Source organism: Mustela erminea, chromosome 3, assembly GCF_009829155.1.
Source record: "Mustela erminea isolate mMusErm1 chromosome 3, mMusErm1.Pri, whole genome shotgun sequence".
Taxonomy (NCBI): Eukaryota; Metazoa; Chordata; class Mammalia; order Carnivora; family Mustelidae; genus Mustela; species Mustela erminea.
The window spans coordinates 137621524-137646197 of record NC_045616.1 but is presented as its reverse complement, the minus strand read 5'-3'; the positions used below and the strand labels follow the sequence as shown (position 1 = coordinate 137646197).

The 24674-nt window shown below is 42.3% G+C and overlaps 2 protein-coding genes and 1 pseudogene across 2 annotated transcripts; 1 reads left to right on the top strand and 2 right to left on the bottom strand.

Annotated features, from left to right (window-relative positions):
- Positions 1 to 940: 940 nt before the first annotated feature.
- Positions 941 to 22555, bottom strand: AMACR (alpha-methylacyl-CoA racemase). Its single transcript, XM_032337652.1, has 5 exons — positions 22201 to 22555; positions 19966 to 20109; positions 18679 to 18839; positions 16052 to 16238; positions 941 to 2067 (listed from the first exon to the last, which is right to left on the bottom strand). The coding sequence occupies exons 1-5, from the start codon at positions 22445 to 22447 to the stop codon at positions 1658 to 1660; spliced, it is 1149 nt and encodes a 382-aa protein (XP_032193543.1). The 5' UTR covers positions 22448 to 22555; the 3' UTR covers positions 941 to 1657.
- Positions 4600 to 7255, bottom strand: LOC116587003 (transducin-like enhancer protein 4). The gene has a single exon (XM_032337649.1). It carries the CDS (start codon positions 7168 to 7170, stop codon positions 4927 to 4929), a length of 2244 nt encoding a protein of 747 aa, XP_032193540.1. The 5' UTR covers positions 7171 to 7255; the 3' UTR covers positions 4600 to 4926.
- Positions 11667 to 12502, top strand: LOC116585716 (annotated as a pseudogene).
- Positions 22556 to 24674: the final 2119 nt, after the last annotated feature.

Here is a 24674-nt window from a genome sequence, read left to right as displayed (position 1 = left end):
GTGCGGGTGGGACTAGACAGCTAGGGAGAAGTCTTGTTATAAATAAAGAGTTGATATGCTAGATAAATGGATTTATATTTTGTTATACAAGAAAAAGAGAGGACCATTGAGGAATTTTACAGGACTGAAAGACTAGTTTGGTAGGATAAAGATTACCAGTAAACATGATACAAAAAAAATGAAGGCAGTCATACTGGAGGTCAGAAGTCAGGAAGGCAAGCTGAGCAGGCCAAGGCAGAGATAACAGGAACCTGAATGAAGGCACAAAGGGTTTTGGGCAGAAAGGACTGTTCCAGAGCTATGAAGATGGAACTGACAGCACTTGACTATTGAGATGTACTTCTTTATTAAAGCTTTACGAAGTTTCCACTATGGGCTAGTTGCTGTTCTTGGAACTGGGTATTTAGCAGTGACCAAAACCCACAAAGTCCTTCATAAAGCTTTCATTCTAGGGTGCCTTGGTTAAGAGGCAGTTGGTTAAGAGGGCTGGGGCTATTCAGTATAATGTCATTAATGATATATGACATGAAGGAAAACAAAATGGGTGAGGAGAGAGTGAATGATGAAGTGGCTGCCATTCTAGGGAGGGGTCAGGTAAGGGTGCTCCTTAAGGTGACAGTTGGGCAGGGGGCCTGAAGGTGAACTGAGGGATAAGTCATGGGTCTACTGGGGCAGAGGCAGACATGATGGGAATGGAGGCTGGAGACTGGTAAGAGGAGGAAGAGTCTAGGACTTCCAAATGGATGATAATTTACTGAGAAAGAGACATGGGTGGGTGATGCTAAGAGGCAGCCACACAGAGGAGCCAGACTCTCAGTATGGTGGTCTAGATGAAGAGTGGGGATTATAAGAAAGAAATCTCAAGAACATTTTCTAAAATTCCAATTCAAAGAGACTGGTTGAATGATTTTCTTATCACATAAAGAGGATTAGACTTTTCTATCTAAGGACTTCATTTTGGTAAATAGTAGAGACAAAGTTATTTCAATGAGCCACAAAATGGTTTTTAAGGGCTATTTAAAGGACTTTCTTAAAAGCTTTTCACAAACTTAAAAGCATAATTAAACTTTAGGAGAGAAAAGGCTTTATTTAATAAAAAGCATTATATTTATTCATTTAAGGTACATTGTTAACATTTTAATTTTTTTAAAGATTTTATTTGAGAAAAAGCAAGAGAGAATGAGCTGAGGGAGAGAGCACGCACATGCGCGTGAGTGTGCACGTGTGGGGATGTGTGCCCACAGAGAGAGGAAGAAGCAGACTCCCTGCTGAGCAGAGAGCCTGATGTGGGCGGGGCTTGACCCCAGGACCTTGAGATCATGACCTGAGCCAAATGCAGATGCTTGACCGAGCCACTCAGGTACCCAATTAACATTTCAATATTAAAAACATAATCTATCAAATTGAAAGGCAGAAAAACTGTTACCATTTAATAGTGGTAAACTGAAAACATTCCTAAATCAAAAGCTATGATGTTAACCATTTTCAAAATTCAATCAGTAATCAGTCTTGTTTCTTGATTAGAACAACTGATCCACTGTTCCTTCATGCTTCCATACTTAGAATTTTATGTATTATTCTATATTGAACATGTAATATTCAAATTCAAATTCATTCAAATTGAATACTCAAATTCAATTCACAGGAGGCCTGAAACTTAGAGATTAGCTCTTGGCTTATTACTTTCAATAATTTTATCTAAGGTAAGCTGATTGATCTCTTCCTGGCTGAACCCAAATTCTCGAAGTATCTCTTCAGTATGTTCTCCTACAAAAGGATCCCTTCTGGCTGAAGGGACAGCTGGGGTGTCTGACAGCAGCGGTGCAGGGCGGGGACTCACACCCTGCTCCCCATCAGTGAGAAACGAGCCCCGTTCTTTGTTATGATGGTGGTGGGCAACCTCTTCAAACGTCAGAACTGGGGTCACACATGCATCTGTGCCGTCGAAGATCTGACACCACTCTGCCTTTGTCTTCTTTGCAAATATATCTGCAAATCTCTTCTTCATTTCTGGCCAATCACTCATGCTCATCTGATGAGGAAGGTCATCAGACTTTAGCCCAAGTCCTGAGATAAAAACACAATTTCTTGCATTATTAAGCTTTGGGTGGAGTTACTATAATCAGCGAAAAATGCATTTTGACCTTACCATACTGTCCCTAACAGGATGTTCTGTAAGTTTCTCAGCTGGGTCAAGGGAGGAAATTCAAACTCAGCTTGAAGCTAGAGACAATGTCTAGAGGTAAGTAGCTAGCAGGACTCCAAAGAGACTTCCCACAGACAAGATTTTATTATTTATATTTCATCAGAAGTAGTCTATTTGTAAAGGTCTAGTTTCCAGAAGTTGGTTTTTTTCCCTAAGTTTTTAATAAGAAATTTCCTCATGATGTTATTATCTGTCATACTGAATTCAAATAACCCCATATTTTATATAGTATACCCAAACCCTATGAAAGGTAAAATTTAAACAACTTTACACATGATAATCCCATTTTTTAAGAAACCTAAAGATAAATGATTAAATTCAAAATTGCAATTTTATATGTAATATTCACCTCTATTTTGGTCCAATAAAAAGGCTTGTAGTAGGACAGTGATGTTTGACTCATTAACCTTTTAGAACACTGCTGTGAGCTAGAAACAAAGGATTTGTAAGGTAACCAAAGACACATGCAACAAACTGTTCCTACAGCAAACATGACAGAAAGTGATCACCCAGCCAGATCATGAGTGGGGCACACAGACTTGTGTGTCAGGCACGAAGGAGACCTTGAAGGGCCCATCAAGACATGGTACAGAGAAGATGAAAACATCCAGCTCGGGATTTAACAGAAAGGATGGCTTCTGGGCCCATGACCTGATCTGTGCCTCCTCTATAGACTAAAGCACCAGCCACCCAGATGCACCTGAACTCCAAGGCTGATCAAATTATACCCAAGGCCTCTTTACTAGGATTTGGTGTGAATGTCATTTTTACTCCCTCATGCAAGAGGGTTTGTAAATGTAGATGGTGAGAGTGGAATAATAATGAAAGGCCCTCCTTCTCATGCATGTTATTTTGTATAAGTTTAGTCAAGTTAATCTAATACTTGTCACTTTTATCATCCTTCCCTTCCCTATCATGTAGAAGAACAATGACTAATTGTAAACTGCTCTGAAGACGAAAATCCTTCAAGAGGTAAGAAGACATGGATACTGCAGGCAATTCTTAGGGTTCTGAGGTATAAAAGGAAAAAAGGAGAACTCATATAGTTCTGGACAGTTGTAAAAGTCACCTGTGGGATACACAAATAAATTTTTCTCTGTAGTCACTTGTCCCACTCAAATACCAGCATAAATATGGAACCAAAACTGCAGGTTTACCACTGTAATCTACCAAAAAAAAAAATTTCTAAGGATGTCTTTTACTTAGCTTTCTTTTTCCTGACTGCCCCAAAACGCTGAGATTAAAAAACAAATGAAATAACCAGTTAGTCAAAAATAGTGATATAGATCATAGCTATTGCTAGAAACATATCTGCATGCTTTTTAAATGTTTGTTTAATCAGAATGTGATCATTCTGATATAATGTCTGTTATATTTTATTTAGTGATAAGATTTGTATAAATAAATCACTAAATAAAATTGGATCCAATATGTTCTTTTTGTAACAGACATTATATTTGAGAATAATGGTCTCAAAGGTCTGTACACTAGAAAAACACTAGAAATCAAAAGACCTCGGCTCCTCCCCCCAACTCTGACACCCCAGCTCTTCCACTGTCTTCTCATTTTTTCTCAGCCCCCAGTTTCCCATCCTGCCCATGACCCTGATCAAGGCCCCAGGATTAGCCACCAATGGTTCAGGATAGGTTGTTTGCTGTGCTCTTGATATTCCTGTACAGAACTCTAAAACCATTCTACCACGTAAGTACAACTGTAGATTATGGCTAGTTTTTATAGCATAACCCGCATTAAATTACTCATATTTTAAGATGTTTCAAGGACTGGTCTGTAGAATCAGACACTATTTAAAACTTGGGACAACTGTTTTAATTTCCAAAAGGCCTTACATATGTGTGTACACATATACATAACCACAGGCAATTAAACAAAATACTTACTATTTTAAGTATGTGTCATAAACTTTACTGCTCTATGACATAATATTTGGCAAATATTAAGCAGTCAAAAATCCATGTTGTGATTGTGCAATGTTTTATGTACAAAGATTAATGTTTATTAATAAAAAACAAAAAAAATGTGTTACAATACAAAACTGCAGAATAATGTAAATGAACTTGAATTAAGAAGTGGTTACATTTTAGTACAGGCACACCATAGACTATCATAGGGCTGCTACATAGAGCATGAGGCAAATTTTTTGTATTGACAAGAAAGGACATCTTTAATATATTGTTGAATAAAACAAGATAGCTACTAACTAAAAATTTACATAATTATATACTGTATATAAATATAATTTATAAATAAATAAACCAATTGTGTTGATATTCACATAGAAAAAGTTTATGAAAGCCACATCCCAAACTTTTCCAAAGTGAAAGGACAAGGGAGAATCTTTACTTCTTTCTTTTCTTTTTTTTTTTTTTTGCAGGAGCAGACAGCTTTATTCAGTCAAAGTTAGAAAGCCTTCTTTAAACAAAATAAATATATTACAGATATAATACATAATTAAAGATTCCGTCACTGTTAAGTATGGTAATTCCATGTTCTTCCAAGTAGAGCGCTGAAGATTTGGTATCACAGGTTCTTAATGAGCATTCACAATTCAATAGCAAGGGAGGAAGTGGGGGTAAGAGATGGGATTAAACTCCACAACTGCAATGAGTATCTGAAATCCTTGGTTTTAGATGCGGGGGGAAGAGGATGATAGAACAAAGTGCTACAAGGAGAAGGGGTCCAGTTCGCATGAAGATTTGTCCTTAATAAATAACTTCATAAACCGTGGCCTTCTTATCCCCAGAGCCAGTGACAATGTATTTGTCATCCACAGAGATGTCACAGCTAAGCACCGATGAGGATTCTTTGGACTGGAATATATTGGCCCCATAAGGTGTTCTCCAGGCATTCAGAAGGTTGTCCTTTCCAGTGCTTACAAACCATTTGCCACAATGGGCAAACCTGAGCGACAGGACGCAGCTCTCGTGGAGATGCAGCTGGTATTTGTCTGGCTTGGTGACGTGCAGCACTTCCACGTTACTGTTCTCCATCCCCACAGCCAGCCACTCTCCGGTTGGGCAGTAGCCCAGAGAAAAGATCTGTGAGGTGAAGTCATGCTGCTGCAGCTGCCGCCCCTCACACAGGTCCCAGGACCTGACCGTGTTGTCCAGGCGGCCCGTCCAGAGCTTGGTGCCCTCGTTAGAAATATCAATACAGCTGGCCCCGTCTGTGTGGCCCTGGAATTGCCTCACCAGCGTCTGGTTGTGCAGGTCCCAGACGGCGATGTTACCGTCACTGCAGCACAAGAAGCAGACCTTGGAGTCGGGGCTGATGGCCAGAGTGTAGCACGCAGGGGCCGAAGACGTCAGCTCTGCCTTGATGCGTGGGGTCGGAGCCGCCAGGTCCCAGATGGACAGAGTGCTGGCCTCCCCTCCCACGATGAGGGTGCGACCGTCAGGGAGCAATCGGCAGGAACGGATGTAGTTATCCCTGTTCAGACAGTCGAGCTGAGAGACGGGGCTCTTGTTGCCGGGGTGGCTGATGTCCCAGACCTTGACGCAGCCCTTGCTGCCCGTGTACACGTGTCTCGTGGCGTTGCTGATGGTCACCGCGCACACCACCTCCCCGTGGTTCAGGGTGTTGATCTGGCGCGCGTGCCGGGGGATTCCGGGTCCGATGAGGGCGTCGGGGGGGAAAGGGACAGGCTGCATCTGGCCGTCCGCGGTGACGTGGAAGGAGTACGCTGGTTTTCCTCCTGGAATGCCTGTCAGGTTCGGAGGTATGGCTGGTACGCGCATGTGATAGTGTGGATCAAATCCAACCACCGGTGATCTCCCGTAGGCAGCGGCGGCGGCGGCAGCAGCGGCTGCGCTCATCTGCGGTGAAATGTTGTGCAGCCCCGCGTAGGCAGCGCCGGGGCTGGTCAGCTCCCCGTTCATCCCAGCGTGGGGCACAATCCCGAACGGGGTTGGGTATGGACAAGGGACTGCCATCGGGATCCTGAGGCTTGAGGCCAAGGGGTCGACTCCTGGTGGTTTTCCAGGCACAGGCCTCAGTCCAGGAGTGGAATTACTGCCTGGGGTGGGTGCATCGGTTCGTGGAGTAGGGGTATTGGACTTTGAAACAGGAGTAGTAGATTTTTCATTAAGGCTAAGTTCTTTGGATTTGGAGGAAGGAGTGCTGCTGGAGGACGCAATAGAGGCTGGACTGATGGGGGCATCTTTCTTGAGCAGGCGCGTCTTGTCCAGGCCATTCTCTCTCGGGGAGTGTGCTGGGCTCCCTCGAGGGGAAGACGGATCCTCGTTGGAAACGTCAACCACCAAATTGTCGTCACTCTTCTCACCATCGCTGTCATAGCGAGCTGCAATTTCCTTTTCTTCAGTTTTCTGCTTTTTGCTATCAGAGGAGTAGTCTGTGGAGTTTCTGTGCTTCTCGGCACCTCGGAAACTGGCAGACGGGGATACCGAAGAGCTCTTGATGGAGTCTCTGTCTCTTTGGTGATCATTGTCACGGTGCTTCTTCTCATCTTTAATTGGCAGGTGGGACTGGCCTCCCAGGGCACTGGAGAGGGCCAGAAGGCCAGCACTGCTCCCGATGGGAGGAATGGCAGGGGGCTGAAGCCCGGAAGGGTGTGGGGTCAGAGGCACCGGCAGACCATGTCCATGTGATAAATGCTGGGCCTGGAGTTGTTGCTCTTGGGACAGGAAGGGAATGACTTGCGCACAGATAGCATTCAGCCTCTTGACAATCTCTGCCTGCTTGTGCATTTCTATATTCAACCCATAGGACATCTCATAATACATGACATAATGCCGCTGCATCTCGGTCTTCTCACTGGCGAGTTTCTCACATTCCAGCTTCAGGCTGTGGTACTGAGCCTGTAAAAACTGAAACTCTTCCTTAATCCGATCACAGGACTCGGAAATTGTAAATTTAAAGGGTTGAGCAGGCTGATGCGGTGCCGGGTGTCTGGTCTGCGGGTACATCTTGCCCAGGTCGCGAATCATCCAAACCGATTTAGTTGGCTGCGCTGGGCAGAGGCGCGCGGCTCATTGGCTTTAATGGCCCCGAGGAGGAGGTGGAGGAGGCGGCGGCCGAATCTTTACTTCTTAATTGACCAATTCTGTACCACACTTTTTTCTAAAACACGCATTATTTTGAATTATTTTTCATTTTTAAAAATTTTCATAGCATAAAATTTGTAGTAATTCTGCTTTAGATTTCTGAGGAAGTGCCATACAGCATTCCACAGCAGCTGCACAATTTTCCATTCCCACCACTAAGGCACATGCCTTCAGTTTCTCCCACAACTTTGACAAAACTTCTTGTTGTCTGCTTTCCTTTTAATAATATTTTGAGATTTTAAAATTTTTAAAAGTTCTCTATTGCTTACTGATTATACTACAAGAGTCTTGTTATCCCAAAATATCATAAAATTCGGAGTTGTCACATTTCTTTGCCCCAGAAAGACAGGGTCCTACTACAATAGAATTTGTACCTTCCCAAAACCTTGTGTATTTATGTTCAGATATTGAGGAGTTCAACTGAAGTCTCGAAGATCTCAAATATAAGGTAAAATAAATGAGGTATATAATTAATACTACCTAAAAAAAAATCATTATAGATGTGGCCATTTGTCCAGTTAGACCTGAGAGAGAAGTAATATATATGTGATTAGTAAAAGTACTATTTTTGTAAATAAATACTGTAAAAGAAAGAAAATGCTGAGGCATTCTTACATGGCCTGTGTAGATTAGCCAAAGCTGATTTAACATGCTAAGTCAGCCTGAACCAGAAACCTACCTATCAACTAAGGATCCCTAGTGAACTCTGCAGGGAGAGAGCAGGTTAAGGATACCATAAAAGGCTGTGGATGCAAAGGGAAGAGGCTATAAAAAAAATCAGGGTGGTTATAGAATTTAGACTTAGAAAATCTAGAACGTGGTGAGAAGATGAAGGGCTGGAACAATTAGCCTGCTAGAAAAACATTTAATTTCATTTTCAGTATTTCCAGAAAAACTTACTCATTGTGGTGGAGTGTGCATGTTAGAAATGATCATACCAAACACATATGTTTTAAGATAACAACAAGATACACTAAGGAGAGAAGTTAACTTCTGGAATGGCAGTCAGAACCTTCAAAAACCTGTTCTTGCATAAAAGCAGCAAGAACCTTGGCCCAAATGGTCAGAATGAGCCTTTTCATAACTCTGGAAATTAAAAGTTTACAATAATCCAAAGAGCATTTATTCAAGAAAAACAACTGCATCTCAGTAAGATCAGTGAGACTTGCAGTGTTATTTGCACAAATTTCATCCCTCTCTCTCCCCAGCTCCGGGGCAGCCATCAAAACCAAAAGGCTTTTAGCCATAGTGCTGTATTCACTAACAGTCATGGTGAGAAGAAATGGAGTTGAGAGCTTCCCCCAAAACCCATCCCCAGAGAACTGCCGTTTGTCTAGCAGCTCCCTGAAAGGCTCCCTTCCCAGGGCTTGTCTTCAATTGATCTGACTTAGGGCTCACAATGCCCTATTCCCAGAACATTTTTGACACATGTCAAAAAAATCAGAGGCAGCTGTTTAGTATCAGCTATCTGACGTGTCCCCTGTTGGGACTAAAAAGAAGCTGACAAACAAAAGTGGGGAATAGGATATACATGAGGGGCTTTGAGATGTTCCAACACATTCCTGAGAATTTAGAAAGCACATGTGTAGGGCTGTGAGCATGCCCAGGAAAGATCTGAGAAGATCCTAGTGTTTCACTTCTGGCGACTCTGAGTCCCCATATAAGTAAAACGCGAAGGCACAGAGCACCTCAGAAAAAGATGGGAAATTAATTGGTTCAAAGCATTTAAGGATATCCCTATCCAATCATTACCTGATCACCAAGCTAACTGAACAGGCTTCAGTAGCTTCACGTACCAAAGAATACAGATTTAGTCCAGGAAAGTCATTAAATAAACAAATAGTGGAAACAACAAACCCAGGACTGGGGAGAGGGGAAGGGAAGGTGAGACCTAATGTCCACAGCTGCCACATTACGTTACTTAAAATATCAAGTTACAACTAAATTTGTGAAGCATCCAAAGAAGAAAGAAAATATGACACATATGCAAGACACAAAGCAGTGAACAGAAACTGTTCCCAAAAAAGCCAAATATTGGACTTACTGGAAAAGACTTTCAATCAGCCAGCTTGACAGTTCACTACCATGCTGTCTTGGTGGCCATGGCTTTGTAGTAAAGCTTGAAGTCAGGTAACACGATGCCGCCAGCTTTGTTTTTCTTTTTCAACATTTCCTTAGTGATTCGGGGTCTCTTCTGGTTCCATACAAATTTTAGGATTGTGTGTTCCAGCTCATTGAAAAATGCTGGTGGAATTTTGATCAGGATGGCATGGAAAGTATAGACTGCTCTGAAAAGTATAGACATTTTAACAATATTTACACTTCCAATCCAGGAGCATGGAATGCTTTTCCATCTTTTTGTGTCTTCTTCAATTTCTTTCACGAGTGTTCTGTAGTTCCTCGAGTATAGATCCTTTACTTCTTTGGTTAGGTTTATTCCAAGGTATCTTATGGTTCTTGGTGCTAAGGTAAATAGAATCTGTTCTCTAATTTCCCTTTCTATATTTTCACTGTTAGTGTATAAGAAAGCAACTGATTTCTGTACATTGATTTTGTATCCTGTCACATTACTGAATTGCTGTATGAGTTCTAGTAGTTTGGGGGTGGAGTCTTTTGGGTTTTCCATGTAAAGTATCATGTCATCTGTGAAGAGAGAGAGTTGACTTCTTCTTTGCCAATCTGAAAACCTTTTAATTCTTTTTGTTGTCCGATTGTTGTTGGTAGGACTTTTAGTACTATGTTGAACAACAGTGGTGAGAGTGGGCATCCTTGTCATGTTCCTGATCTCAATGGGAAGGCTGTCAGTTTTTCCCCATTGAGAATGATACTCGCTGGGTGTTTTTAATTTTTGATTTTTCATTAACATATATGTATTATTAGCCCCAGGGGTTCGCTGGGTTTACACACTTCACAGCACTCAGCATAGCACATACCCTCTGCAATGTCCAAAACCCCACCACCCTCTCCCTACCCCCTCATTGTGGGTTTTGCATAGATAGATTTTATGAAGTTGAGGAATGTTCCCTCTATCCCTATACTCTGAAGAGTTTTATACAGGAAAGGATGCTGTATTTTGTCAAGTGCTTTTTCTGCATCAATTGAGAGGGCCATGTGGTTCTTCTCTCTTCTCTTATTGATTTGTTCTATCACATTGACTGATTTGTGAATGTTGAACCATCCTTGTAACCCAGGGATGAATCCCACCTGGTCATGGTGGATAATCTATTTAATGTGCTGTTGCATCCTATTAGCTAGGATCTTGTTGAGAATCTTGGCATCCATATTCAGCAGGGATTTTGGTCTGAAATTCTCCTTTTTGACAGGGTCTTTGCCTAGTTTGGGGATCAAGGTAGTGCTGGCTTCACAGAAAGAGTCTGGAAGTTTTCCTTCTGTTTCTATTTTCTGAAACAGCTTCAGGAGAATAGGTATTATTCTACTGTGTATTTATTCCAAAGATACAGATATAGTGAAAAGAAGGGCCATCTGTACCCCAATATTCATAGCAGCAATGGCCACAATCACCAAACTGTGTAAAGAGCCAAGATGCCCTTCAACAGACGACTGGATAAAGAAGATATGGTCCATATATACAGTGGAATATTATGCAGCCATCAGAAAGGATGAATACCCAACTTTAGGAGAAGGAAAGGAAGAGTGAATTCGGGTAAATCAGAAAGGGGGACAAAGCATGAGGGACTGTGGACTCTGAGAAACAAGCTGAGGGTTTTGGAGGGGAGGAGTGTGGGGGGTTGGGTGAGCCAGGTGGTGGGTATTAAGGAGGGCACGTACTGCATGGAGCACTGGGTGTGGCACCCAAAAAATGAATCTTGGAACACTGAAAAAAATAATAAATAAATAAATAAATAAATAAATAAAATATGTTCAAATCAGTGAAGGAAACCATGTCTGAAAAATTAAAAGAAAGTTTGAGAATGATGTCTAATCAAAGAGAATATCAATAAAGAGGCAGAAATTATTGAAAAATCAACCAAATAAAAATTGGTTAAGCGTCTGCCTTCAGCTCAGGTCATGATCCCAGGGTCCAGGGATCGAGTCCCATATCGGATTGGGCTCACTATTAGCGGGGGAGCCTGCTTCTCCGTCTACCCCTCCCCACTGCTCGTGATCTCTCTATCTCTCTCTGACAAATAAATAAATAAAATCTTGAAAAAAACAAAGAAATTGTGGAATTGAAGAGCACAATAAAATGTGAACTTCATGAGAGGGACTCAACAACAGACATGAACTAGCAGGAGAGAGAATCAGTGAGCTCAAAGAGACATGAACCGCTTAGCCAGTCCGAGGAGCAGAAAGAAAAAAGAAAAGAAAAACAAACAGAACTTCGGAGACCTGTAGGACACAATCAGGAAGAGCAGCACATGGAGAAACTGGAGCTTCTTCCACACATGCCTCTGCCCTTGTTTCCTGGACTTTCCTCACAGTCTGGCCCCGAACACCAGTGTTCACTCCTGCCTCAAACAAAGAAACCAAGATGGCCTCCCGCCCTCAAGCCAGAGGGAGATGATGACAACTCAGCACTTGCTGAAGGGAGAGAAACAAGAGCAAGCACTCAAACTTGGTGATGAAATACAAGATAAAACACACTTAATGAACAAGGCAGAGAGGAGATTTTGAAAGCAGAACAGGACCATAACAAACCCTGCCAAAGAAGTCAGAACCGACTGCCAAAATCCCAAATTTGGGGGTGAGAAGATTTGTCAACCATCTACAAGGGTCTGCACTGCTCGGGGAGGAGGTGTCACGTTATCTGACAAGAGTTGAAGTGGCAGAATTTGAAGATACTAAATCGGGTTACAGAATAGAATAGTATTTTGATGAAAATCCTTACTTTGAAAATAAAGTTCTCTTAAAACAATTTCACACGAATGAGAGTAGTGCTCCACTGTCGAAGTCCACTGAAATCAAATGGAAATCTGGAAAGGATTTGGTGAAATGTTGAAGTCAAACGTAGACTAAAGCCAGCAGGAAGGGACAGCCTGAGGAACCAGAGGCCTAGCTTCTTCAGCTGGCTACGGACCATTCTGACGCAGATGAGTTAGGAGAGGTCCTCAGAGATGGTGTTTCGCCAAATCCACGACAGGACTACTTGGTTCCGGATACAGATGATGAAGAAAGGGAAGGAGAAGATGATGATGTCGACGAAGAAGGTATGGAAGATACTGATGAAAAGGAGATGAGGATGAGGATGGAGATGAAGGAGGATGAGGGAGAGGAAGGAGAGGTGATGAAACAGAAGGTGACTAATGCAATACCGATGGGGGAGACAGGAAGCAGGAGAAGGCCCCGTTCCAACCTGTACCCTAAAGTGAGCTGATTACCTACCAAAGAACTCCGATCACCCATGAAATCAGCCTGAGATCAGAATTATACACGTCTGGATCTCTACAGGGGCAGAAGATGCCAGTGGGCAGGTAAAGCGGAGTGGGAACGTCGGACTGATACTGGGAGATAAACAAAAGGGGAGCCACCTCTGGGAGCCACCAGAGGCGACCCACTGGAAAGTAATACCCCTAACACGAGAGTGCCCTGCGTCTGGGAACCAGCATTAACTTGGAGACTGGTTGAAAGCATTCAAAAACAGCAAAGGATCGTGGTGGGGGGGGAATTGTGTGTATCGGGGTGGTTAGAAAGAGGGGCTTAAGTCCCCAAACCCAGGACAGCCTTCCCTGGCACTGAGTCAGAGAAACCAGGTCTTGGTCCCTGAGCCACCAGCGCACCCGAGAACGCATGGGGTCCGGCTCCTGTGAGGGGCTGGGAGCCTCGCCAGATGGCAGAATGCTGAGCCGTGCTAACAGCTCATACGCGCACGCCCCTCACCCTCCCCTGAGAGAGGTGCGTGAAGGCCCAGCCTGGCGCTCTTAGACCTGGGCCATTCTACCAGAGCCTGAGACGCCTGTGCGCCCCACACCCTCCCCTGAGAGAGGTGCGCGCAAGCCCGGCGCTCTTAGACCCAGAAAGACCAGGCACTCCCGGGCCAGCAGGAAAATCTCAGTGTGTGATCGCTGCTTGGAATCTCTCTGGCGGTCTGGAGTTACCCAGACAGCCACCGCTGCTGTGGTTTTGGGTACAAGCAGAAGATCCTGTGTCCCCAGGGACCACGACTCAGAACCTGCTCTGCTAGAGGCCAAGGGGGAGTTTATATGGGCTCTGCAGCACCCACAGGAGACCAGACTGAGACTTCTCTCTGAGAGGGAGGTCAGGGTGCAGTTTGCTTTCCTCTAAACCTACAAAAACCATCAAAAGCGGTCAAGGCGAGAGAAAAAAAAGTGAACAAAGATAAAAAACCTCCAGAGAACAAAAGCCTAAAAAACCGGTTTCCTCAGAGCCCACCCCCTTGAGGGGGACAGGAGGACTTAACTCAGGGAACATCAATGACTGAAAACCCACGTGGCAGGCCCTTCCCCCAGAAAACCAACCACGAAAGGGAAAAAAAAAAAAAAAGCTACAAGAGAACAACCACCACTACTTCATAGGACAACTTTTATTTTTAACTCGTTCCCACTATTCTGGTTCATTTTTTTTTTATATAGGTAATTTTTTAACCTATTTACCATCACAGTGAGATGTCCAGTACATCAAATTCCATAATAACCTTCTGCCCTGAACTTTTTGTTAAAAACATCTATGTTTTTCTTTTGCATTTCTATTTAAAAAAATTTTTTTTAAATTTTAGTTTAGGAATACTGATGGATTCTAACCTTCCTTTTTTAATTCTCTCCAGTCTCTGGAAGCAATTTACAGTCTTTTTCCCGCCCCCTACTCTTATACTCATTTGTCCTGTTTTTTTTGAAGTCTCTTTTCTTTCCTTTTATACCATGGTTCTCAACTTATTTTGGGGGAGAAATATCTGGAGCAGAATACTTTGGGAAAAGAATGTCTATCCCTTTCTGTTCCAAATTTATTTTTATCCCTTTCTGTCTCAACAAAATCTTGATGGAATCAACACCACTGTGATCTGTGGGAAAAAATAAAACCCTGCTCCCTTAGCTCTATTGGAAGTTGGAGGGTGCTAGGCCCTTGTGTGGTGGTGCACAGAATTCTAGCTTTTTTTTTCCCTCCTTTCTCTGTATATTGGGACCCTGAATAGCCAAAACAATCTTGAAAAAGAATAAAACTGGAAAACTCACACTTTCTAATTTCAAACTTACTACAAAGCTACAGTGATCAACACAGTGTGGTGCTAACATAAGGAGAGACCTGTACATCAATGGAACAGAATTGAGAGTCCAAAATAAACCCTTACACTTCTGGTCAACTGATTTTCAACAAGGATGCCAAAACCATTCAATGGAGAAAGAACAGTCCTTTTGACAAATAGTGCTGGGAAAACTGGATAGCTATATGCAAAACAATGAAGCTGGACCCTTAGCTCGAAAATTAACTCATCATGTAACAGAGACCTAAATGTAAATGCGGAAACTATAAAAATTTTACAAGAGAACATCGGGGTGAGACTACAAAATTGGGAGTTCTCTGAATAACTCCTATGTAATATTTACTAAAGGATAAGTAATACAAATGTGCTAACAAGCTTACATGTTATTAGAACTCAACAGTATCTGTAGCAATTGATTAGAACTCAAAATCTTTTTCAATGAATATACTTTATCATTGTCATTTAGAATTGCCTGTGAATGATGATAACAAAAAGCTGAATGAAGTTTAGTCATTTTCAGTATTATATTTAAATTCTCTACAGACAGTGCATGAACACACAAGGTTTACATCAGGTACAGACGCCATTGTGCTCTGTCCCTGCTGCTTCCAAGGCCCTGCACCACGGAGGTGGCACTATCATTCCCACCATTTGCCCCTCCTGTAGCGTTGTTCTGACCTGAATTCTGAATTAAGATCTTCCATTCTTAGTTTAATTTCTGAACAGAAAGGCTTTTATTATCTAGAGAAACCATTCTGTTCTGCATTTCTCCAACTATATTTAAGTCAGTGAAGTTAAGATGGTTGATCAGAAAATGCTTTCCGATGCTTGTAAAAGACAATTTCAGCTATATGCAAATAACTGTAGGTAGTATTCCATCCGAAAAGCTACCAAACATAACAACACAACTCCACACTTGGAAGTTGAAAAGACAGATGCGCCATGACCAGCTTGTCACACTACTACATTATATGCTCTAAAACTTCTTAGATACTCAGGTATCTGTAAAGAAAACTTTAAATTCAAACATGTTACAAGAACAAAATAACATCAGTCCAATTATTTAATTAGGGAGAAAGAAATCTCAAATATTTCCTGTTAACTTGTGGCCACGTGCAAAAAAGACAAGAATCTGCAAGAAAGGTATACTGCAGAAGCATCAAGTGATAATAACATATTCCGATAAAATCTTATTCACCAAAGTCACCCTGTACTCTGGTGACCCCTGACACTGGGAAAGACCAGAGGTGACATCTGTCAAGGAGTAAGAACTGGTAGAACCAGCAGGTCAATTCTAAGGAAGAATAAGACGTGGGCACACAAGGGCAGTATAAATACCCAATACTACTGATTATGAAATGTGATAAAAAATTGAACTTCCACAAAATGGACTGTTTTTTAAAACTCTGAGCTGTTTTATAGACTTATCAAATTACCTATTACTTTAAAACACAAGGGAAATGCCCCATAATATAATGATGGTTACAATGAGGTAAATTGTAAGGTAGCTACATAATAAAGACATAAGGAACTTCAAAAGGCTCCGAAATAGAGGGGCGATGGGGGAGGTACATGATAGTTACTGACCTTTGATCAGCAGCTTGTAGAACTGGGGCTCTAATGCTCCAACAGCCATGAACCCCCCATCTGCTGTCTTGTAAGTTGTGTAGAAAGGTGCTCCACCATCTAGTAAGTTCTGTCCTCGAGGCTGTTCCCACAGTCCTGTTTTTTGAGATTTCCACAGAAAAGAACTCAGGTATGCGCTTCCTTCCACCTTTGAAAAAGAAACAGGATACAATATGAATCCAATACTTAAACTATAAAAGCATGATTAACTCCCACTTCGATTTTTTCAAACATTGGTATAAAAATGTTTCTTAGTAATTAACAAAACTCTTCGATATTTCATGAAAGTATGTTAGAACAAGTTTATGATACAGGGTTTCTCCACTATTCAGGTCAGAAGATATTTTTCAGAAAAGACTTAGAAGGAACTACTTTTGTTCTCTCCTTCAAATAAAACTGCCAAATGTTGACAATTTTTTATGTCAAGGGAGGGCACCTGGAAGTTCATTATATATTCTCCCTTTAATTATATATGTTTAAAACTATTAAGATAGGGCGCCTGGGTGGCTCAGTGGGTTAAGTCTCTGCCTTCGGCTCAGGTCATGATCTCAGGGTCCTGGAATCGAGTCCCGCATCGGGCTCTCTGCTCAGCGGGGAGCCTGCTTCCCTCTCTCTCTCTGCCTGCCTCTCTGTCTACTGTGATCTCTCTCTGTCAAATGAATAAATAAAATCTTAAAAAAAAAAATTAAAAAATAAAACTATTAAGATAAAAAGTTAAAAATAAAGCAAAGAGGTTTTTAAAAAATCTATTTTTGATCTCAATACCTATAAACACATATATGTCAATATATGAAGAATATCACATTATAAAGGTAAATCATATTACAATTAAATTTAGCTTATTTTAGTTTGACTCCAAGCCCAACAAAACTGTATTTGAGCACTTAATATATTTTAATTTTAACAATCACTAGAAAGTTACAAAATAAACACAACAATATGAGTGGCAGATATATGGGTCTTTTGAGTCCAGACAACTAGTTGAGGATTGCCCATTTCCCGCTGAGTCCTGAAGTAACATAACAGAGTCATATTCTCAGGTGTAATGGTGACAGGCTAGATGCATGGGGCTATCCAAAGAAAACTACTTCCCTATACTTTTGACTTTGTGATCCTAATGATTCTAGGCCCCCAGTGAGAAGGCCATCAAAGCATCCTAGTCTTAAAGAGTTGGAATGGAGTGGGCCTATGGAATTCCTCAGTTACTGGCTGTGAAACAAATGCGAAATATATCTCTGGATATATCCCCTTTTCCTTTTTAACTTTAAATCTCATGCACACTTCAATTTATGGCTCTGACATCTGACATACCAAATAGTGTATTTTGTATAGGTGGCCTAAGGTGCTTCTTTTGAAACACGGTTACATAGATTTTAGAGAGTCCCCGTATCTATATATACACATGTACATGTACATATACAGACACACACATAGAATGAAACACCACATATAATGACACATACGCATACACACCTGAATATACATCTACGTAAAACCTCACCCGGTCACCCACGCCAGAAACAGGGGAGTCAGGACACCTACAGGGCTCAGTTGGTTAAGTGGCCAACTCCTAATTTCAGCTTGGGTCGTGATCTCAGGGTCCTGGAATGGAACCCTCAGGATTCCTGCTCAGTGGGGAGCCTGCTTGAGGATTCTCTCTCCCTCTCCCTCTGCCCCTCCTCTCACTCAAATGCACACACATACATGCTCTCTAAATAAATAAATCTCAAAAAGAAAAAAAGAAATAGGGGAGTCAGTCTTGACTCCTCCCTCTCCCCTCACTGCTAATGCATCATCAAATCCTGGCAATTTTACATCTCAGAGATAAATAGCCCTTAAACCCAGACCCATTCTATCACCAACCACTTTAGTGCTCCCACTTCTCTCTCAGCAACCACCCAGGAACTGCCTCTCTGCCCCCAGTCTTGTCTTCCTCATCCATCTCCATTCTTCCTCCAAAGACCTGCCCAAATGCAAAACTGTAGGGGTGCTGGACTGGGCTCCTTCCAAGGTGCTGTGGTAACTTGGACAAGTTTCCATGCTTCGGTTTCCTCCTCTTTAAAATAATGTATTCCAAGCGAAACTGCTGATTTGAGGATGAGGAGAAACTGCAGGGGGGAAGTGCTCTGCGTAACACAAGGCCTGTGCTCAAGGCGGGACAGTGAAAAAATGCAAAGCCTCATAATATCGGAGTCTCCCCAAAAAACACAGAAGGAAGATCTAGACTGGCCCATTTTACTTTAGCGCCCGTAAGAATCTTCTCTATCTATATGCTAAGGGAGCCTTCTGGAGCCCAGTTTCAAATGAAGATTGCTTGAAAATGGGGAAAATTGCTGAAGCCAACATAGGAATCAGATGAGCCATGAAAAGTTCAGAGAACTGATTCCACAAACAGATAATCATTGATGACATTCTGACACATGTAAAGGATATGAAGCTATTTTCAAGAAAAGGATGTTCTTGGTAATATGGGTTCCAATTTTGAATCCCACCTCTCTCTTGTCCTATCCAGAAAAGAATCTGAGGCAGCTGCCCATCAGACTTGGGAACAACAGGGAGGTTCATCACTTCCCCTAATTAACACTTACCATGCTTACGTCAATGACCTGACCTTTGCCAGAGCGCGTGCGTTCAAATAGAGCCAAGAGGATGCCCAGCGTGCACATGAGGCCACCACCGCCAAAGTCAGCCAGTAGATTCAGTGGGGGAAATGGATTCTCACCACTTCGGCCAATTTTTGACAGGACACCTACATTATTTAAAAAAAAAAAAAAATCAGGGAACAGTACCTATAATTTTAATGTCTCTTTTAAATAAATACATGAACACCTTAAGACTAATAACCAGTCTCTCTAGCTGCCGACATAGTGAATACTAGTACATAATGCTTTTCCAAATCTAAACTTATTCAGCATATCTATAAACAGGCTTTCCTCCCCAACAAGGCTCCTTGTTTTGTTTTTCACCTTTTTTTTTCTTCTCTAAAACTTTATTCCAACTAATGCTTTCAGAATTTCATTACTCAGTTTTTACTCACTGAGTTTCAGGGAAAAAATTATTATCATTAATTACTGTTACCAATTTAGTTCATCAATTATACAACAGGGTAATCCACTGCCATTCTTATTAGAAAGAGACACAAGAAAATAAACACAAGAAAAATAAAAGTGACTACATTTTAAAATAGCTAGAAAAAACAATTCTATCCTCACTCTTTTCCTCAACCTTTCAATTTGTTCTCACACGATATTTGAGACTCAAATCTCAAAAACACACACTTTCTTAGAATCCAAGGGTTGGGTCATTCTAAGACTCAATCTCATAGGTAAAAATTCTAATAAAGTGATAATACGACCTGAAAACTACAGGTATTCAGTAAAGTCTAAAATAGTGACTCAGGCAATAATTCTCAATGAAGTTGGAAGGAAAGGGGAGTCAGGATTAAACAATATTAGCATTTTCAAACTATAGGACCATCAGGTCTCTTTACTTCCTAGTAGGGGCTTGACTGAGAATTGATTATACAAATGCGGTAAGTAAATGTTACTAGCAAGAGTTTATTATTCCTCAAATGTGTGAAGACAAGGAGAAAGGGGTTGAGAATAACTGTTCCAGGACAAACCAACTCCTCCTTTTTTATTTTAACTAGGTTCCATGGGCAAAGTGCGGCTTAAACTCACAACCCTGAGATCAAGAGTTGCATGTTCCACTGACAGAGCCAGCCAAACCCACCCTTTTTGAGCGACCACGGTTCCCTTATCGATTTTCATTAATATTCAAATCTGCACCTTTGAAAATTCTTTGTAATTAGTCTAACTGTCCATCTTGACTGGGACCAAAATAAAAAGCACAGAGAAATTATTTTCTGGATGTACCTGACAAAGCCAAATAGTTGATGTCATGGCCTGCCACTCTAGAGAATCTTCCAGACTGGCCAAATCCACTCAATCTGGCATAGATAAGCTTTGGATTCTCCTTCCGCAGAACCTCTGGGCCTAGCTGGAGTTTCTCCATGACACCTTAAGAGGAAAGTAACAGTGATTGTTTTTTAAAAGAGGATGAAACTGAGCATATAATCCCATCACTGTGGCAAACAAGAAACAGCACTCTTCCAAGTCATTCTAATAACGTTTGTTGTGGGTTTTAGCATGTTTCCAATAATTAGGGACATAAAGAGTGAGGCCACTATTTCTGGAATGAATGACGTCTGCCCCAGAATACTTTGTTCCTCCAGCCCTTCCTTCTTTCCCTTCAGGCATAACCAAGTTCCTTCAGTCCCCATAGTATGCCTTTCATTCCTTGGGTCAGTGCCTTTATAGCTCCCCAAATCCTCTCCTTAGTCATTTATTAGAAATGGTCTGTTCTCTAGGAACAGTTACCCTGGAGCTTTATTTGGTCAAAAATACACTTTCAAAAATGGCTATTCCTTTCAGGATCTTTTCTTTTTCTGTACCTTTGTCATTGCCCACCACCTTCTACCTCATGCTGTGCTTATGTATGTCACCTTTGGTATCAGCGTAGAATCCTCTGGTAAGATTCTGGTAAGATTCATGCCTGATCTGTTTCCTCGGGCCTCTACATACAGTACCTAGCATGGGTACCTTCACAAAAGGCTCAGCAAATACCCATGGAAAGATTGCTAAAATAGCATCTAAGAGTTCTTATAAGTACCATATTTGCACAAAATTCAGATAACTGGCACTTTCAATCTCCTGGGACTAAAGATAATAAAGATCATATAATAATTTTCTTGTCTTTGTCTTCCTAAAGCTATGTAAATTACCAAAAAACAAAAAACTCTAGTCCTATGCTTAAACAAACACCAGCCACAATTCTCTCACCCAGCAGCTATGCTTGTATTCAGGGCTTGATTTTCCCCCTAATTCTAAGACCCTGGAATCAACCATGTTGTGCCTCCACCTTTAAACAGGGCATTATTAAATTGTGATACAATCCTAATTATTAAATTATTATAATCGACAATCTGCTGTGAGGATAAATGAGTGAACACCTTTAATATGTCTGGTGCCCCACAGGCATTCAATCCACCAAACATTTTCTGACTTCCTGCTATACACCAGGCAAAGCTTTGGTTTAGTACTTGAGCAAGTTTACCCCAGCAGCTATGTGAGAATGGATCCAAGTGGTGCTAGACCCAGACATCAGCTTTGAAAAGGCTGTTGCAACAGTGTGAAGGAAGCTACAGCAAGTATGGAAAGCCAGAGTGAGAGCAAGGAGGAAAGATGTCTGGATTCCTGATAACTGTAAGCAAATGAGTGAGTATTTGGAGTCACGGCTGGAGTGCAGGCTTATGATGCAGGCACCTGGGTGGCTTACTGGTTCCATTTACTGAGATAAATAATATGGGAAGAGGAGATGCTATTTTAGGAGATAAGATAATGGGCTTGTTTTGGGATTTGTGGAAGTTGCCATGCCTGGGAGACGGCCAGCTAAGATGGGCAGAGCTTGTGTAGTCCAGCGGTCGGTGGCTCTCAAGGAAGGGGGAGGAGGTACAGTTATATATTTGGTCATCATCTGCTTATAAAAGGCGAAAACGGTCTCGGAATAGATAAGGTGGCTCCAGGGGTCAGAGTGTAAACTAAATCGATCTGAAGCCGGAACCTGGGAACGGGAATGCCAGGATTTACCAGTGTTAGCCTGGGTCTGAGGATGGCTTTTAGAGGGTACACCAAACTCCCAAACTGTAGAAAAACGACTATGTACCTATCTGCAGTTATCCAGGTGGGGAATCTCTGGCTTTCGTTGGATTCTCATTGGATTCGCTCAAATAATAAAGAAAGGCGAATGCAAAGAGGCTATTAGAAAAATCAGGAATTTGGGAAGGAGCCGGGAATGGGTATAAGGAGAGCAGGGCCACTGCGGTATCTAGGATTCCAAGTACGGTCGATCATCTCAAGGGGTGAATGGTCAACAACAGCAAACGCGACAGAAAGATCTAGAAAGACGCTGACAGGGACGGGTCCGTGTGGGAACAGGGAAGGAGTGTAGCGGGCGCACCCTGTCTAACGGCCCGGCCCGGCTCCTCCCTTCGGCGGGGACCCTCCCGCCTGTGGTCCCCCAGCGGCGCTGCGGGGACGCCCGGGGCTCACCGTGGCGGAAGGGCTCCAGCACCACATCCGTCCGGGCGCACAGGCGCCGCAGCACAGCCGCCCCCTGCGGCCGCTTCAGGTCCACTGCCAGGGAGCGCTTGCCCCGGGACAAGAAGCTCAAGTCCCCGCGGGCACCGAGCCGGTCCACACGCACCACCTGCGCCCCGAAGTCCGCCAGGACCATACCGCAGTACGGGCCCGGGGCCAGGCCGGCCAGCTCTAGCACCGAGATGCCGTGCAGCGCCATGGCTCCCGCGTCTCCAAGTGCAGAAGTGTCCGAACCCACATCTAGCCCTGACCGCCGGACGGGCTTGTCCTCCCGGGAGTCCCTCCCTCTTGCGCTTGCGCGGGGCCCTGGCCTGGAGTCTGCGCACTGGGCGGATTCCGGACCCCGCTCCTGGCCGAGTCCAATGGGCGCTTTCCGTTCGTCTTGGCTCCTTGCCTTTGAGGCGTTGCTTGCCACCTGACTGAGACAGGATGGTTTCTTGCCTCCCTCTCCGCCTAGACTCTGTTAAATTGAGGGTTGTTTAAAAAAAAAAAAAAAAATTTTTTTTTTTTTGAACAAAATATCTGTACTAATTAACCAGCACCAAAAAAGCCAAAAAGGAAGTGGTTAGGAGCATTCTACCAACAGGACCTGGAGAGAGGCTTTTATAGAGAAAAGCAAGTAAATGATTGGTTAGCAATAGATTAAAGTCTGCTTGGCTGTTTGTGATGGGTTGTCCTTAGGTTCCAATTTTATAACTTTGAGGCCTTTACAGGATTAGATTTTGGTTTGTTTAGTCGGCTGCTAGCGCACTGGAACCACAGCAGTCTAACGGCCTCCTTGTTTTATTAATATAGCACCTCTTTGTCCCTCTTTAGCCCGTGTTCCTACCTCTGTTTAGACATAAGCTTCCTTACCCCCTTCTTTGTTTTATTTTTAGTTTAAAAAACTTAAAGGGCTCCTGGGTGGCTCAGTTGGTTAGACAACTGCCTTCGGCTCAGGTCACAATCCTGGAGTCCCCAAGATCGAGTCCCGCATCAGGCTCCCGGCTCTATGGGGAGTCTGCTTCTCTCTCTGACCTTCTCGCCTCTCATGTTCTCTCTCACTGTCTCTCTCTCAAATAAAAAAAAAACAAAAAAACAAAAAAACAAAACAAAAAAAAAACTTAAAGAGAAAATTGCAAAGAATGATAAAGAAGACATTCCAGAATGACACAATATTTTTTCATTATTTGCTTCCAGACTACTGTTCCTAAAAAATAAACAGTATACATATAGCTTAGGCTAACAACCAGGATCAGATTCACATGAGTCAGAGATATTACCCAGCATCAAGTTTTACTAATAGGTTCGAAGATACAGGCCATGGAAAGGCTCAGTCAAATCAGAGGTCTGGAAAATCTCACATGGCCCTTCTTTCCTACATTGGACACATACCCCCTGTTACAGACTGAAATATGTCCCTTCAAAATTCATATATTGAAGTCCTACCTCTCAGTATCTCAGAATGTGACTAGGGCTTATAAAGAGGTAACTAAAGTTAAATGAAGTTATATGGGTTGGCCCTAATTAATACGGCTGGTGTCTTTTTGAGAAAAGATTAGGATACAGAAAGCAAGGACAGAGGGATGGCCATGTGAGGACACAGAAGAAGGTGGCTATCCGCCAGTTAAGGAAAAAAGCTTCATATGAAACCAAACTTTCAGATACCTTGATTTTGTACCTTTAGCCTCTAGAACTGAAAGAAAATGGCTTTCTGTTGTTTAAGCTGCCCGGCCTGTAGTACCTTATTGTGGAAGCCTGAGCAGACTAATACAACTATTAAGAGGGTTGGGGGTGGGGGCAGTTAGGATGTTTTGTTATAGCCCTAGCAAAATAATATACCGTCTGACCCATGACTATAGTTTAGGTCTCTAATGAGTTTCTCGGGTAACTAACAGACTTCATTTTACACCCCAGGCAGTTACTTAGCTCTGGAACCATGCTTCTTAGCTTTGGGGTTTAATTAGCATAAGTAAAGGGCTATCTGTTAAATGCATCAAATAGATGAGTCCTTTTCCATCTAGCAGATATCATTCATCTATTTACCCAAGGTAAATAGGTACAAAAGGTACAACTGACAAGGAGAGTCACCTGCCTTTTTCTTTATTCCTCAAGTCATCCATGTACTAAAGGGAGTAAATAGATCACAGGCCAGCTGCTTTTTAACATCTTCCATAGCTAAAGTCTCCTTTACCCTTCCCTCCTACCCAAATTTACATTTCTTTGCTGGTGCTCACTCCACCAACACACCCACGCACTCCCATGATTTTGATATATGGTCCACAGTCTATTATATCTATTGATGCTGTAACTATACTATTTGTATACTGTATTTTGTATACATATATCATATTCTGTAGTTTAAATTTACATAAATGATGTTACATTGCAATCACTCTTCTGAACTTGCTTTTGTACTCCGTCTTATCCTAACTCGTCTCCCCGTT